General features: G+C 43.7%; 1 protein-coding gene across 3 annotated transcripts in view; it reads right to left on the bottom strand.

The window, feature by feature from the left end:
- Positions 1–16,748, bottom strand: part of NEURL1 (neuralized E3 ubiquitin protein ligase 1) — a 142,459-nt gene that overhangs the window by 51,757 nt on the left and 73,954 nt on the right. For all 3 annotated transcript variants that reach the window (XM_066554675.1, XM_066554677.1, XM_066554676.1), the window contains exons 2-3: positions 9,002–9,243; positions 4,277–4,598 (exon numbers count right to left, since the gene is read on the bottom strand). In XM_066554675.1, the coding sequence (XP_066410772.1) occupies positions 4,277–4,598; positions 9,002–9,243 (564 nt within the window). The remainder of the gene's footprint in view (positions 1–4,276; positions 4,599–9,001; positions 9,244–16,748) is intronic.

Below are 16,748 nucleotides of genomic sequence, written 5' to 3'. Positions count from 1 at the left end.
TTTTTCATATATTTTATATTTACAAGATGTGGTGAGACTTAGCTTTCAACAGGTGCCTCTCAGTGTGCCAATCTAAATAAAATTATCCTTGATTTTCAAAGCTTGTGCTGGTAAAAGACCAAGAATACTCTAAAATACTGCATGAATGAAAATACTGATGGATGGGAGAAGACAGTAAAGGGGTGTGATTGCTGATCATACTAGCAAAGAATGGGACCAAGGAAAATGAGCAGACTGTACCTTACATAACCTCACTGGAAACACAGGTTGAGAAGTGAGGTATTCTGGAATCATAACTGTTTTGCAGCCCCATTTTTCTGTACTTTGAGAGTACCTGCATTGTGCTTTGAAAGAAAAGACAGTAGGTAGTAGGATTAGATGATCTTCATGGGGCCTTTCTCATCTTAACCACTCTGCAGTGCTGTGCTGCAATGTCACTGCCCAAAACACGGGGTGATTTTCAAAAGGAAAAAAAAAAGTTGTGGTTTTCAAAAAGGCTCCATATAGAAGAGACAAACCTGTAATCCCCCACAAAGGTAAAGGAAAATGCTGAGAACACTCATGCTGTACTGCACACATGAATGAGGGAAGTTGCCAACCTTGCTGTCCTGCAGTGAATCCATGGAAGGTGAACATGCCAGGCTCAAGCCCAGTGCTTGAGAGAAACAGGTTAGTATGAGACATCACCACTTGGTTCCCATGAGCTGCCATCCTTCCTCCTACAGCTCTGAAGACTCCAGAATTTAAACAGCTGGGCCTTTCCTTTTCTTTTTTTTTTTTTTTTTTTTTTGATGCTTTATTATAGCAGCAAGGCAGCAGATTGCTTATATTCCATTTTTCTCGGACTCTTTTTAAAAGTGTGAATGAGCATGTGTGTATGTTGAAGTGATACCATAAGGACAAGCCACATTTTTAGTAAATATTACTTTAAATTACCCTGGAATGTAAAAGTGCACTTGTGCAAAACTAGCTGCCCAAAAAGGAAAGCAGAGCTGTAAACCACCCTGCCTGCAAGTTGAGCATGTCAGCAGGAGAGTCACTGTATAAGGGCATGTTTACAGGTCATGTAAGCCTGCACCTACACTGAAACTCATGCCTTAAAACACAGCACATGCATGCACTCCATTGTCACAGACTCCTCTATGCAGGCCCTTACATTGTAGCAGAAAACCAGCTGAGACCCTGTGGTCAGAGGACACCAGATTCCTGGGTGAATTTAAGCCTTTTCATCTCTATAATGTGGGTAGAGGAGAGGAAGGAGCAGCCTCTCACCTGTGACTGTCAGCACTGTGAACCTCATCGCTGAAGCCACCTCAAGGTGGATTTAAACCAGTCCCTGCTTTTGAATCACTCCAGCAGTGACAGCAAACCATGGTCCCAGCTCAGCTCCAGCTCCCCTTGGCTGCAGAGCAGTGGACTGTGCAAATCTTTTTCACCTGGTTCATTTCAAAATCCAGCTGGCAAAGAAGCTGCTTAAAGGGCTCTGCCTTTGAACATACAGCAAGGGCAGTCAGAGCCAGGAACATCTGTGACAGCCACATACACCTGTGCAGTGACAGCAGTACTGACACATGGGTAACTGTCACTAAGGCTGATGCTGTCAGTAAAGACATAAGCAGACGCAAATGAAAAATTAAGGTACAAACCAGCTGTTTTTCAGTGATGCCAGAATGTTGTGCAATGCCTGTGATGCAGCTAGAGAGGCAGGACTGAGCTGGGTACAAAGGATGATGGCAGGTGACACCTTTTGCTCTGGCAAATCACTTAACTCTTGTAGGCTTTGGGCCTCCCTTCATTTCTTTATTAGATCTGTAAGTCAGGAACAGTGTCACTAGTCTTAGTCATTACCCTACTTTACTGAGTCCCTTATTTGGGCTGGAAGTAATTTGCCAGTGTAATGCAGAAAAGCAAATAAAAATGTGCATTTTTGGATGCTGTCACTTCTGGGAACATAAATGCACACTGTCCATTTCCCTGCAGAGCTGGGATCTTGCAGTGACACAAGAATTACTGCTGCAGGTCTTTCCTTTGGCAAGTCTCACTTTGGAAGTGAAGTTACATTACTGGGAGTGGGAAGGGAGTAATTCTGCAATAAACAGAAAGACACCAGAAATGGTAAAGTTTTTGTTGAGATTCTTACACATAAAAGCAAATGGAGACTGTGCAGAGGTGCAGTTTGACCCTGTAACCCTACAAACATTGAGAAAATAGTGAGACTTAAGAATAAGGACTATGTTTGGGGTTAGGGGGTAATAAAGCAGTGAGCTGGAATCTGAAATGCTAGGCTCTTCTGTTCAACATACTGCTCCAGCATCCCCAGCCTCCATCAGATGCCCTGCATGCCATACCAGGCTGAATTCAACCATATGTTTGTAGCTAAGCTATGAAATTCATTTGTCGAGTCCTGGGAGTTTTTGGCAAGTTGTCCTGTGCTATATGTGTGGTCTGCTACACTACAGCAGGCATGCAGAGCATAGTAACGGGAATGTCTATAGGATCCAGGGGCAACACAGCTGACAATTTCCCTTCTCTGACTTTTAGTGCTGTTTAATAATGAATGGAGGTGGAGAGGACTCGGGTGGAAGCCGTTTCAGCACAGTTTCAGGCATAAAGCCTGCTGAAGGCTGCTGGAACAAGCTATAAATACATATCTGAGCTCCACGCCAACTGTGTAAACTCAGAAGCTGCTTGCTTCATTCAGGGACTTCACCAAAGAGTCTGGAGCCTCTTGGACTAAAGGTAAGCCAGTGGCTGGCAGAAGTCACATTTTCCTTGTGAAAGGGGATGTGGAAGATGCTAGGACAATGCAGGGGCAGATGACGGATAGGAAATGGTTTCTCGGGCGTTTTGAAAGGAAACACATAATCCAGAGTTATGGACCCTCATTAATCAGGCAGAGTGGTTCTGAGGAGCCAAATCTCACAAGAACAGCCCTAGCACTTGGAGTCATTTGTAAGCTCTTCCTAACTGAACCCTTGGCATGACATTTGCCCAAATTCTCCATCCCAATTCAAATATCACCACCTTGGCTATGAACAGATGCCTAGTGGCTCTGATTCAAGCTGATTCACAACAAAAGATAAATCTTTCTGCACCTAAAAAAAGAAAAAGCTGCTGAGAAATTCTTCAATTCCTCTGCCTTGTGCAATCTCAGGCCAGGAGTTTTTGCAAAAGGTCAGTCTCATTTCTTCATCTCCTGAACATCCTTCTTCCTTGTTTTGTTGATTGCTATGGGTAGTACTGCCACCATATTTTTTAATAGAGCACAGAATGCAGGAAGGAGGTAGAACTGTCAGAAAGAAGTTTAATTGATGTTTTTGATATACAGCATGAAGCTGTCACTTTAACAGGCTGCATGGCAGGAAAAAGCTAGGATCTCTCTCAGCCTCAGATCATCTCATCTTCAGAGGGAACTTCAGCTCCTGAAGGTACCATCTAACCTTTTCCATGGCTAAAAGACCCATGAAACCACTGTTACATGGAGAAGTGCTGCAATTTGCCTCCCAGTGACAATGCAAAGCCATCTCTAAGGCTGTGTGCTGACACTCCTGGTCCCCCAGCAACCTTGCTGCCCTTCAGTCCTCAGAGATTCTTTTTAGTTTTTTAAGATGTATAAACTCAAATAGCCCAAACCTTGACAGCCTGCACATCTGGGACTGAGTCCTCATGAATGCCAAACTATCTTCATTTCACCTGAGGATGGCAGAAGACACAGGCACTCAGCACTCCTCACCCTCCAACCCCAACTGTATATCCAACCTTCAGACTCCAGAGGACAAATCAAACTTTTCTGTGAAAACATCCTGGAAAAACCAGCCACAGACTCTCTCAGGTAATTTGAAAGATAGCCATGTTTCAAATCTGTCCGTTAAACCTAACAGAAAATCGTAACAGTGCCATCCAGGAAGGATTTAACCGCAGTGCATAAAATGCACTTCCCCACTCTGGCACAGGGAAAGCACAAGATGATATAAAAATAAAGTCTTACAAGGTATATGACACACTCCAGGCTATTCTCTGATAAAGCTGCACCTCGGAGCAGAAATCCACTTACTTAGAGATGGCTTCTAGTGCTATGTTGTAGCAGCTGTTTCCCACCTCCCACTGAGGTTATATTTAAGTGCTAAGTTTCAAATTGATACCGAGACGCTCTGGGGAGGAAGGACAGCTGTTTCCCAGCACTTGTCCCAGCACAGAGAGGGAACAGGCAGTGTCAGGCTGGCCCTTTGTCAGGGATGCCTTAGCATCACCCCTGTGCTTGGTCCCAGGCACTCACCTAAGAGCTGCACTCCCCGGGTGAGGCCGTAGACGTCGATCAAGGCCCAGAGGGGCTCTGCCGTCCTCACGCCGCTGAAGAAGAGCATGGCAGGGGAGTCATTCACCCTGTAGAACACCCGTCCCTTCTTGTCCACCCAGAAGGCAATGATGTTCCCCTCGTTTGCAAACTCTTCCGGCAGAGCCTTGGCCCAAAAGCCACTCTGGGAAACCAAGTCAGGGCAGGCGTACTTTGGCAGAGTGTCGGGGTTAATCCTCGATGGATCCTTGGAAGTGAAGCCCAGCCGAAGGGCCCCGCTCCAGCAGCACTGCTTTTTGGTGATCTGCAAAGACAACACAGCAATGACAGGCTGGCCACTGGAACACCAACTTACACACCACAGGATTTATGCGTCCAACACTGGTGGCCAGCATGCATGCAGCCCCACCAGATTTAGGAAACATTTTACCCACCAAACACTGCTGTAGCTTTCTCAGCTGCACACAGCAATGCTGCTGCACACTTAGGATACAATGCCCATATTTAAAACCAAATAAATCAAATTAAATCTATGTGGATAGGTGAAATGTAATTACAGCTGCATGATGATTCATTTCTATTTCTAGGGTAATTCCTTTTGGTCTAAGAATAACCCTCACACAAAATGTCCCAAAAATGGGCACAAGACCTTTAATCTCAGCAGGGCTCTTCCCACAGAGCCCTCAGTGCTCAGATGATGGGGTCTCTCATCTCTCTGACCTGAGAGAAAAGTTCCAGAATCACAGTTACCACCACAGGGTTTTCTGGGCTTCTCAGGCAAGTAAAAGACCATCTTTCCCTTGTTTAACTTGTCATGTTGGATGATACATTGAAATCACAGCCTTGCAACAGAGAACTTGTGTGTGGGAAAGCACAATATAGAGTATTTGACTTTGTTAAATACAAAATTTTGAAGCAACAATAGATGTTATCTTATGATTGGGAAAACCTACTTATTTCAGCTGTGAATGGTGTTTTGTGAAATATGTTGTGCATAACTACACCCCAACCTGTCAGTATGCAATTGCTCAGTCTGCCAGGGGTCAGGAACATCTGCTGTGGTTTTTGGAGTGGTTCATGTGTTATACCCATCCTTCTGCACCTGACAGACACCAAGACAAGGGATCACAGATATCTCCAGTCATCAGCTTCTACTCACAAGAACTGAGCCCTGGCCAGCAAAGTATCTGTGGGGAGCAGGCAGCAGGTCCTAAACACATGCAGCTCATTGAAACACTACCCAGTTATAAGGTGTCTTTTTTTCCCCATGGTAGCAAGGAGTCTTCCAGAGTTAGTATGGTCCTCAGGTGATGTCCTTGGTGAAGTTTTCCCTCTCATTTTATTGTTTGAGTATGAACCTGCTAGGAATTGTTCCTCTCAAAAGGGTTCAGCCTGTCAGCATCCAGACTATGACATGAAAGATCTAAGGATGGTGGATCCAACTTTGATGTGGGGCCAGGACAGTTCCTGCATGCCAGCTGACCCACAATCACTGCATCTGTTCACACTTTGAACCTGCAGCAAACTCAAGAGCACTTGGGATAGTCATCTTCCATCAATGCCTTGGCAGCCTCAAGCAACTCCACTGCTGGCCACAGGGCAAGAGCAGAAACATGGAGAGGTACCACCTACCTACCAGAGGCCACACAAAACTTGTTGCCTTTCTGTAATCTCATGCTCTGCCAAAGCACCAATGGCTCAGATGAATGGCAATGGCAGAGACTGAACCGTCCAAGACTGCAGGACTGTTCTCAGAAGCCTGGCAGCAGCCCCACATGTCACAGCCTGGAAGCACAGAATTTTCACCAAGGAATTCTACAAGATGTTTTCTTTGGACTTCTGAATTCCCTCCTAATCAAATTTGTAAATACAGTGTTTTCCCTTTTACATATTCCTCTCCAAGGCAAATCTGAAACACATGCCCTCGGGGTCACAATTATCTTACAACAAAGACACTGTTCAAAGCCTAGAGATTTCTCTTTTATAATTAAAGTATCAGAGAAAATAACTCAGAGCTCAGAAAAAAGTTATCAATGGACAAGTTTTTGGTTAAGGCAGTGCTGCTCTTTATCCCTACTCAAGTCCTTCCAGGCACCTGAACTGTTTACATGAAACACTTGAGCACTGACCTCAGTCCCAGGAACCATGGGAAGCTCCTGCTTGTGGGGTGGACACTGGGATGACACTAAAAAGGACTGAAGCAGATTTGCTATTTTATATATCTGGCCATGATGGCATGGCATCATGCACGTCCCCAGTAAAAGTGGGGTTAACAGGGCGTGCACATGACAAAACAGGGAAACATAACACACTCCAAGAAGAAGCCTGGGTTATTTTTTGCAGCAAATTTACTGCAAGCCCTAAAAGCTTTTGGGTCTAAGATAAATATGGCCTCATTGTCATTTGTACAATTCAGCCTCTTGCCAACACTTCACAGCAATCACAGGCAGCGTGAAGTAAATATTCATATGGTAATTGAGGCTGCACATGTTCCATGTATTAACCAGCACCTATAAACAGTTCTCAATACAGTCTGACCACAGGCAAACTAATATCCAAATTAAAATCAAGTATAAAGCCTGCCAAGAATTAGACACAGCTGGACAAAGGGCACACAGTTTTGCTAAAAAAGGCAACAGTTAATGATGGACCAAATTCTCTTTTCAGCAGCCACTGCTAGCAGAAAAGCTTGGGAGGTCCACTGGGTACCAGAAGGGGAAGAAAATACAGAATCAACATGCAAACTGCTAAACCATTGCTGCTTTTACAGATTCAGGCTCCTCATCTTTACTGCCTCATGCCATCTTTGAGAGCTATACTTCCTAGCAATGCCCCAAATTACATGGAAGAAAGCACACTGGAGCATTGGTCTCTGAGGCTGCTTGACAGCCATATTCCCATACTCCCAGATCTGCAAAATAATGTCAGAATAAAACCTGAGATGCAATAGCTAATAAACAGAATGAAATCTCCTTACTTCTTTCCTCAGTTTTCCAGAGGGAGTTTAGACTTTATAGGACCTGAATGAGTGGGCTCATGGTTAGTGTGTGGCTGGTAAGAAGGTCTGAGGTGCTGTTTACCACAAGCACAAACAGTTGCAGGATGGAATTATCATACAAAAGCAAGGATGTTTTCACATTTCATCCCTCTCTAGAGCACAAGTTCTGCTAAAGCCTGTTGATGACTCCCATGAGACCTTCCCACTGGAGTGAGCAGGAGCTCTGCTCATAAATCTCTTGTGCAGATTTGCATGCATATCCTTCACATATGTTATGTAAGCTAAAATCCCCAAATACACAGATAAACAAGTGTGAATTTCCACAGATAGCTACCTTGTTTCAGAATGAGAAATAACCCAGAACCTTCGCCTAAACCACTAAATCCACTCAAATCTTTGATGGTGTCTTCAAAAGTGAAATGCTGCTTTCATCTCCTCCCAAATTATTTGTCACAGTTGCTTGTCCAAACTGCTGGCCAACATGGGAAAAATCTCATTAGGCAATGTGAGAGACTCCTGCTGGGCTTCCAGCCTGGAAGGAAGCAGTAAGAGCTCCACAGGAAGCATTACAAACCTGTAGTGGGGCTTTTCTGTCTCTGGGCCTGAGCCTGAAATCACTGAAATCTCCACATGTTTCCAAAAGGAAGCATGTCCCTCCTTTGCTGGCTGTGAGGGAAGAGGCAGGGAAGGCTGAAATGCTGCTGTAGAACATAGCACTCCAGGACCTCTAAAAATGGGCAAGATCATTCAAACTGGGTATCTATATGCTGACAAATCTTCTGGAAAACTGCACAAATGAAGGATTTGCAGTCAGATCCCTCATGTGTGCCATGAACTAAAGTGGCCAAAGATGACCTTTTTTGTGTCAACAAAGGCATGAAACTGGCTATGAACAGAAAAACAGTCCCATAAACTAGAGGGCATAAAGATTGGAAAGTATCAAGGATAAAGTTTCAAGGGTCCCAAGCTCCTTAAGATGCTGATAATCTGAAAAGTGCTTCAGTTCCTAAGGACATGGAGGAGTTTCTTCATCAGAAAGCAGCTCCTGGTGTTCATGGAGACATGTTGTCTTAGACAAGCTGGATTTCTCATGCCAGCTGCAGCATGGCCTGGTACCAGGGGTACACGCTCCATCCTCCAGGCTACCACAGACACAAAGGAAGTGAAATCATCCTGTGCCAGAAAGAAAAATGTGATCCCTGCAATGTTCTCTCCTCTGATCTTAATGCTCTCAGGTGACTGATTCAACAAAGCAGTCAGCAGACAGCCAAAAAGGTCCTTTTCTTAGACAGCAACAGTGATCACACTGACTGCTCCTTTCATCCTTTCCTCCAAACTCCTTTGCTTTTCCTGCCAAGCATGTGAGCAATAACCTTCACTTCTAGGTCCTTTTTGACCTCTTATCTCCTGGCTTTCCAAGTGATCTCAATTTAATCTGTTGTACTTGTCTAACATCAGTGCAAGTATTTTTGGAAGGTGGATTTCCCTTTTGTTCTCAGTTTCTCCAGCAGTCTGTACCTATGGCTCCAAGAGCTACAGGGGCAACAGCAGCAGTACCAATGAAGATTGCAGCTCCTTAAGGCCAAGACCTGATTACTGCACTTTTCAAGGAAGGGCTAAAGATCTGCTGCAAGCACCAAAGCCCAGTACACCCCAGCCTTCACTCCCAGCAGATCCCATGGCAAAAAGGGAAGGTATAATTCACTCACCTTAAGCCTGACTTGTTCATAGATAACAATGGGCCTGTTGCTGAAGGTGATGGCATTGCAGAAGCTAGCCTGGCGCTTCACTGCCTTCTGTGTTGTGTCCATGATGATCTGGGATCCCTTCGTGTGAGGATGGAAAAGCAGAGGGCTGATGGACAGAGTTCCACACTGTGGGATGGGGAGACAGTGCTTCTGCTTGTGGTGGCATCGGTGGGAGGAAGCTGAAAACGACCCACCAATGGAATCTGAAAGCAGAATGGGGGAAAAAGGGCTTCAAATATACTGTCAGTAATATGGAAATTTTCAATTTAAAAAAAAAAAAGCAAAGGTACTTCACATAGAAAGTCTAGGTAGAACAAAACAAAGGTAGCCAAATCCTTAAATTGTAAACCAGCAAGGGATTTTAGACCATCTTCTGCAGTAAAAAACTGCAAGGATACTGAAGACTCCTGTTTGGGCAATCTGACAATACAGAGCATGACATTGGGGCTGCACCTCAGCACTGAAATCACAGGCCATCTTGAGGCCACAGACCAGAAGAGAGCACAAGAATTGGTTCTAAAGCACTTGTGAAGTTGCTGTATCAAAGCTGTCACACCTAGGGAGCAATCTTCCACTTCCAGAGGACTCCTACACAACTTGACCATTTGTCTCACACCTCCTTTGCAACAGCAACTCCACTGATTTTTGTCTCCATGTGCCTGGGTGCCCTATCCACCTGTGCCATGTGCCAGCTCAGGCACACACATTGCTAATTCATGCCCCAGCACCCCTGAGCAGTGACCCAGCTGGATCTCTCCACCAACTCCCATCCAGTCTCCTCTCTTCTCCACTGATAAGAACCTCAGCTGGGGTCCCACATGTCACTGGGGCATTGACCAGCACACTATGATTCAGTGAGGAAAGGTAAGAGGGAGAAAGGCTGTGAAGGATGGAAGAAATGAAATCTTTCTCCACTCAAGACTCTACAGAAAGCCTTGATGCAGGATCAGCACAGCCACGGCAGCAGCTTTGTTCCTGAATGAATGGACAGGCAGATTTCCTTCCAACAGGGAGCCTGCAGCAGTTCCAGCTCAAAACAGCCACTCTACTGAGCACAAGTCATCTGCTTCCTCTTCCTTGTGTGCACATACACACTGCATCATGCACATGTTTGGGAGGAAATACTCCTAAATTTGGAATCAGAGTACCAACAGAATACAGGACTATTCTGTGACAGACTGAAGGACACTAAAAAAGCAAACATGATCTTAAGAATGTGCCAGTTTGTGCTGCAGAGATGCACGACTAAACAGTACTCTTCAAAGATGCAAACTATAGAAACTAATTATCTATATTCTTCACACAAATTAATTGCTCACTGCTATGTCTTTCAATAGCTACTATAAAATAATGCTTGCACCTCTAATATAACTCTTGGTTTTGCAATAAAAAGTCCAGACCCTCTTCCTTCCAGCCTTTTTGGTAGTCTTAGCTTGTAGCTACACAAAGCTGTAACAGCACATCCTCAGGCTGAGTACTTATGAGAATACTGTAAAAATCATTTCAGATTGGAAACTGACTGCAAGGTATTAAAGATAAATTTCTTACAGTGTGTGAAATAAGTATTATTCAGAATTGAAAGAAACAGAAAACAAGACTTTAAAACAGAGCCCAAAGACTGACATGCAGTAGCAAATGGAACTGACATATCCTTGTCTGCCTGGGGAGAGACAGGGGTGGGACAGGGGTACCTGTGCTGCAGGCAAGGGAAAGTGAAAGGAGCATGCAGGGCAAACACCACACTATGAATGGAGGAGAGTGTTTCAGAGTTATTACCTTATCAAGAGAAGCTGACAGTGCTTTATCTGGCAGGTGGCCTTACTGGATAAGCACTTAAAAGGGAAGGATTTTGAGAACAAAGAAAAGGAAACCATGTGTGGGTGTGGGGACAGGGACACCCACACAGCACAGCAGAAAAGGCCTGCCCCTGAAGGAGCATGCACACAGCCTTCCCAAAGCTGGGTAGTTAGTAGCAGCACAGGGAGAAAAAATTCAACTGAGATGAATGCTTGTAATCCTTACCATTTCTTGAGCTGGATCCATACTTTTGAAAATTATCAGTGAAATACAGCATAACTAGTTACACTGATCCTTTATATCCTTTTATATTTATTAATAAAAAGCTCAGAAGGATAAAACATATTGAAATTGTTGTGCTAGGCTTTGCAAAAGGATTCTTAAAAGCACAATTTGAAATACAGTTTACTAAAAATAAACATTAGCTTTACACCAGTGGAAACTTGAAAGGGGTTGAAAACCTTGTTTTCTCACATGCAGCCTGACCCAGGGCATGTGCACAGGAGAAAGGGAACCATAAATTAATGCAAATCTTCACTGCCTTTAAAAACATGTTTACTGTTCTGGAAGGAGTAATAATGTATCTCCAGTGTCTATGCAGCTCTCCCTGGGCCTGTGGGATGACAAGGACCCTGTCAGATTGCTGTCACCACAGTGAAGAACTCATGTTTGCATGGCAAGATGACCAAGAAGCCAAAGCAAAGCTTTGATTCTCCACAGGAAGAGACTATAGCTTTTCAAGTGTTGGGTATTTAATGATAGAAATGCAAAGGGTTAATTGTAGAGTGCTAAACCCAAATTAAGGAGTGTTTTAGGTTAAACTTTAGTGAATTACGGAAGTATCTACAAGGTGGATCTCAGCCAGCTGGTCAGATCTAGCATTCCCATCCAAGACTCCAAAAGAAGTCAAAGCCAAAGCATAACTTATTTTCATCTGTGCTATTTTAGAGGTGACAAGATGTATCAAGTGAGGAGGTTCGTGCATAGGGTAAGATTTTCCATTTAAATTGCAAACTTCAAGACAAGAGGCAGGTGCAGACAAACCACATGCATAGGAAAGGAGATAATACCAGTCCTTTTTTTTTTTTTTGAACCTGAAATGCAAAGTTGTCTAAGCTGTCTTTACAGTGAGAGATATGAAAGACAACAAGGGTGGTTTTACAACATCTGTGAGAAGCCTCCCCCCAGCCAGTATAAAACTTGGCCAGCAGAAGCTGGGGCTGTTTGCAGGATGATCTGCAATGGATCCATCCTTCAAACCTGACTGACAAGTGGTGGGAAGGGAGTCGTTAATTTGCTTGGAGCCCTCAAAGTAAAGAAACTGATTTTTCATTTCAGAAAGAAAAATTAAATTAATGGAAGAGATGTAAAAAGTGACAGTAAGGACAAAGGGCAGGAAAATAGGTGCAACAGGTGAAATTTGTAATCAATACAAGCACAGCAAGACTTTGTTTGTCAAGGGCAGAAGAGATTATTTCAAAGCTTCAGAACAGAAAGGAAAGGAGAAAGGCCGTGTCCTGAAGATGGGATAGATGCAAGTGGGATCTGCAAGACTCATACTGGTGTGTTTGAGGGCATTTAGGAGGCTGAGCTCAGAGAGACACTGGCATTTCCTCTGCCTCCCTGCTCAGCTGGGATGTGCATTTGCTCTCCATCTCTTGCAGGGCTGTAGCTGAGGAGCAGAGACATGTCCTGTCCAACAGGATGCACAGAGACAGCAACCCCTGCAGGAGTGCCAGGCAGTGACCTGGGAGTGGGGCTTCTTTAGCAACACGGCTGAACACCTCAGCTTAGGAGTCCCTGGCCAGAGCCTGGATGTGAGGCTTTACAAAAGCTTGCTTGAAGACAATGCTGAGGCTCTGACTATCAGTAAGAGTCAGGAGCATGGCAACTTTTGTAAAGCTTAAAAAAAGTAGATGAAAGGAGCTGAATAAGAATAAGAGCTCTGCTTCAGTTATAATAAGCCTGAGTTGTTTGTAATTTTTTTGAAGGCAAAATACTCAGAGCAAAAGTCTAGGCTGGTCAAAATAGATTTAAGTACTGTAGATGAGAAGTGAATCTGTTAATTTGCTACAGGAAGGATAAGGCTGAACTAATGTTTGTTGTTGAAATTACACAGAGATATGAGAAAATCCCTCAGTGCAGAGCCTAGAGAAGACTCTGCCAGATGAAGGAAGGAAGGTGAGGAAGACCCTCAAAATGCAGGAGAGGCAGAAGGAGAGAAGAGCAATGCAGGACTGAGCTGAGGAGGCAGATCCTCACACACACCATCTCCAGGAGGAGCAATCCAGCTGATGGCTCTGCAAGCACTTAAAAAATACCAAGGCTGATCAGGCCCTTTTCTTTGTTGAAGAATAGATGATACCAAGAATAAAAGTGTGAATATAGTTCTATATGGACACAAGGCTGGTGAGAAGAAATCTCTTCCCCTTATAAATGAATTTTTAAATTTCACATCTTCAGTTACGATGCTGTGTAATCATTAACCATCTCCTGATCCCTAATTAGGCACTGTTTACTCAATGTCAGTCATTCCCAAAAATTCAGTTACTCTTGTGACACACCACAGAGACCTCTGGTACCACTCCACTTCCCATGGACCCAGATCCTCTCCAGGTCCCTCCCTGCCCTCTCCCTGTGCAAATCCCCCCGAGCCCCTCTGGACCATAAGCCCACTAAGCACATAAGAACAGCAGAGCATAAGTAAGCAGCCATATGCTCCCTTCTGCCAGGTAAGGAGAGAGGGGGTGAGCAGCCCCCTGGAAGTTGCTGGGCAGGAGGAATTGTCTTGGGAGCTGCACCCCCAGGCTCCAGACAAATCCATGGGAAGGGGACTGACATCCCTGCATCAGCAGCAGCCACTCCTCCCTACAGCAGCCTGCAGCAACTCCTCTGATCCACAGGCAGGAACAACTTGCATGTGCAATAATTATGTTTTTGACAGCAGGGAGGCATTTCTGATCTTATTCTTTTTGCATCTTGGTGCTACTGCTACTTTATTTTTTTTACTAGAGACGACTAACTTACTATTGTAGGTTGATGTTGTGGGTAGGAAATGAGAAGATCAAAGTAAAAAATCATGCTGTGGAAGCATCTAAGATTTCTTTCTTGATTTAGAACATTTTTGCTCTGCTGTAATCAGATAGGCTCTGTCAGCAGAGAAATGTAATAATGTATATATGTCTTCTAACAAAAGAAAGCAAGTTAAGTCTGGTTAGGTTTATGGTCTAGGGCTGTTTCAAAAATTCTGTTTATCATCCTCCTGTAAATGTGCAGTCTGTTAATCTTCTCCTTTCCTAATATCTGATGCTTCAGGAGGAATAGAAACAGCTTGCCCAGGGTGATGGCTGATCTGTCTGTGCTGCAGATGGTGGGACATAAGGAAGAAAAACATCCAGAACTTTCCATGCTCTGTCCGTTGATAATCCTTATCTTCTCAAAGATAAGCTGATACACTGTTGGCCATAACATTACATATAATTTATAAGTTGTGTTTGCTTTTCTGACTCACTGCATTAACAAACCCACTTCTTGCCATAGCTCCTTTTCCAGAAACTGCCCAGCTGGGATAAGCATTGACCTCTCACATCCACTGAAACTCCAGTTAATCATTTCCTTAGTATAGATCAGAACTATGCATAGAACATGTGACACTTTCACTAACATTACAGAATTCCTGCTCATTTATAATCATGTAAACCAAGCCCAAGCAGTCATTGCTGACACTCAGCTCAGAGCTGTGCTGCTGAGGTTAGGGCCCTTCATCCCTCTCTACACAGGTCCCAGGTACAGTACAAATACCTGCACTTTGAACCAAAGCCCTACAGTCACAAGCCGGGTGTTCCCACCGTGCTGCTGCCTGCACTGCTGCTTTTCCCTTCCCCTCCTGCAACGCTGGGCACAGCCACGATGAGCAGCAAAGCTGCTGCCCCACAGGCAGCCCTGTCTCACTGCACAGCCAACAGAGCAGCCACTCTCAGAGAGTTCATGACAGTTCATACTGAAAAAAAAAAAAAAAGGCATAAAAGCAGAGCCCAAGTGCAAATATTTTATGGCTGTGTAGTATTTCCATGCACTACAAATCAATGTAAAAGATGTTTTCTTCAAGGGGCCTCATATAGGCTGTGTTTTTAAAATGCATTCCCCCTGCTAAATATAAATCAGTAAGAGTTTTTTGTTCTTCCAAAAGATTAGCTAGCTTCAGTATTTTGGGATCTAATTCTAGAATACTTGTTGAGGTGCCAGCATTCTCTTCCAATTTAAATACAGTTTAATGGAAAGTCTATCCTGGGCACATTTTCCATCTACAGTGTAATAGCTTGAAAGTCTGAATACTGAGAGTTCACCAGAAACAGAGGTAACCTATCAAGGTTAAACTTCATTTATTTGTCAGGATTAGAAAGGATGTGGGAGCAGTGGCGAGCAGGAGAAAGCAAAGGTAAGAGCAGTAGGGACAAGCAAATGGATTTGTAGAACCAAAATCCCAGAGATGGTAGAAATGGTGTAGCCTACTGACAAAGCCATGCAAAGAAAATTAGAGAAGCTAAGTGTGGTTCTGAACTCAAGCACTTGAATTTGCTTTGAGTTGTACCTGTGTGAAATCAAAGATGTGCCCCTGGACTCAAGATGCTGAATTAGGCCCACATCAGGCTACTCCCACTGCATATTTACAATATAATAGGATGCTTTTCTTTGCATCAGTGGAAAGAGACAGGGTATTTTGTGGAGCATGAATTATGCTTATGTGGATGATCAGCTGGAGGATGCTTCCATATCCCAAGTGTCCTGTTTAGCACAGCTCCCTGATCAGAGACCACCTCCAATCAAGAGAGACTTGCACTGGGATGAATGGTAGAGCAGTGCAAGAGCATCTCCTCTTACCCAGCTGGAGAGTTTAGATTGTGTTCAGTACCACCTATCATGAAGTTTTATTTTGTAATGACATTTCTACAGACTCTCAGAAAGCAGTTTTTCTCCTATCATGCATTACAATTACACTTGGAGTGTGCCTTTTTTCTAATGTAAAACATCCATTTAGAGTCACTTCAAGATATTGTAAAGGTGGGTTATTTTGTGTGTGGTCTTGTTTAAAAACACAGTGCTCAAACCATTCTTGTTTCACACCCTTCCTCCTGCAAATCCCCTGCTGTTTTTCCTTGCAGGGTCTCTTGAGAGCACAATTGCCACAACCAGCTCCTTACCCTATCCATATTTAAATTTGTGAGGTGCAATGATCTTTTGCCAAAATTATCTGATGTTGATATGCTATGTCCCCAACCTGAGACCACTGCTCTTTCCTTCCTGTAGACTGGTAGCTATGGAAATACTGTCATCAAGTATGTCTTTTCTATGGTTTTTTGTTGTGGTGGTTTGGTTTTTTTTTCCTATTTTAATTTCTTTCTAATCAACTGAAAACTCTCTCTTTCAGCATCAGAAAATTGCACTGCTCTCTTTGCTGTTAGTCAGAACAGAGTCCAAACTATTTCCATCCACATCAGTTACCCAAATGTCAAAGATTTCCTTTCAATATGAAGTCCAAAAGCAGTCCTAAAGGGAAGTTCTTTAAATATATATCTACTCAGGGTCACCTGGCTGCTGTTTATGCAGGGGGGTTTGTAGGGTTTTTGTTCTTGTGAAATGGAATATGAAAGTGCTTACAAAGGAAAAATTACCTGAAACTCTAGTCTTGCTCCACACCCAAAAGACATTGATTCCACTGGCTTTATTTCCTGATTGGCAGCAAATATATCCTTAAAGTAAGGGGTTATTTGAGCTAGCAACTTATCAGGCAGGTCAAAATTTACTATTACTTTTACTATTTGGCCACATTTAACATCGTCTTAAACATTTCAGGATTATAGGAGCCACATTTTTTTTATTCTTCCTTTCCACTCTCTCTTCCTCTGTCCAT

Source organism: Molothrus aeneus, chromosome 8 (assembly GCF_037042795.1).
Source record: "Molothrus aeneus isolate 106 chromosome 8, BPBGC_Maene_1.0, whole genome shotgun sequence".
NCBI lineage: Eukaryota > Metazoa > Chordata > Aves > Passeriformes > Icteridae > Molothrus > Molothrus aeneus.
The sequence above is the reverse complement of the archived record's forward strand: the minus strand, read 5'-3'. Positions and strand labels throughout refer to the sequence as shown.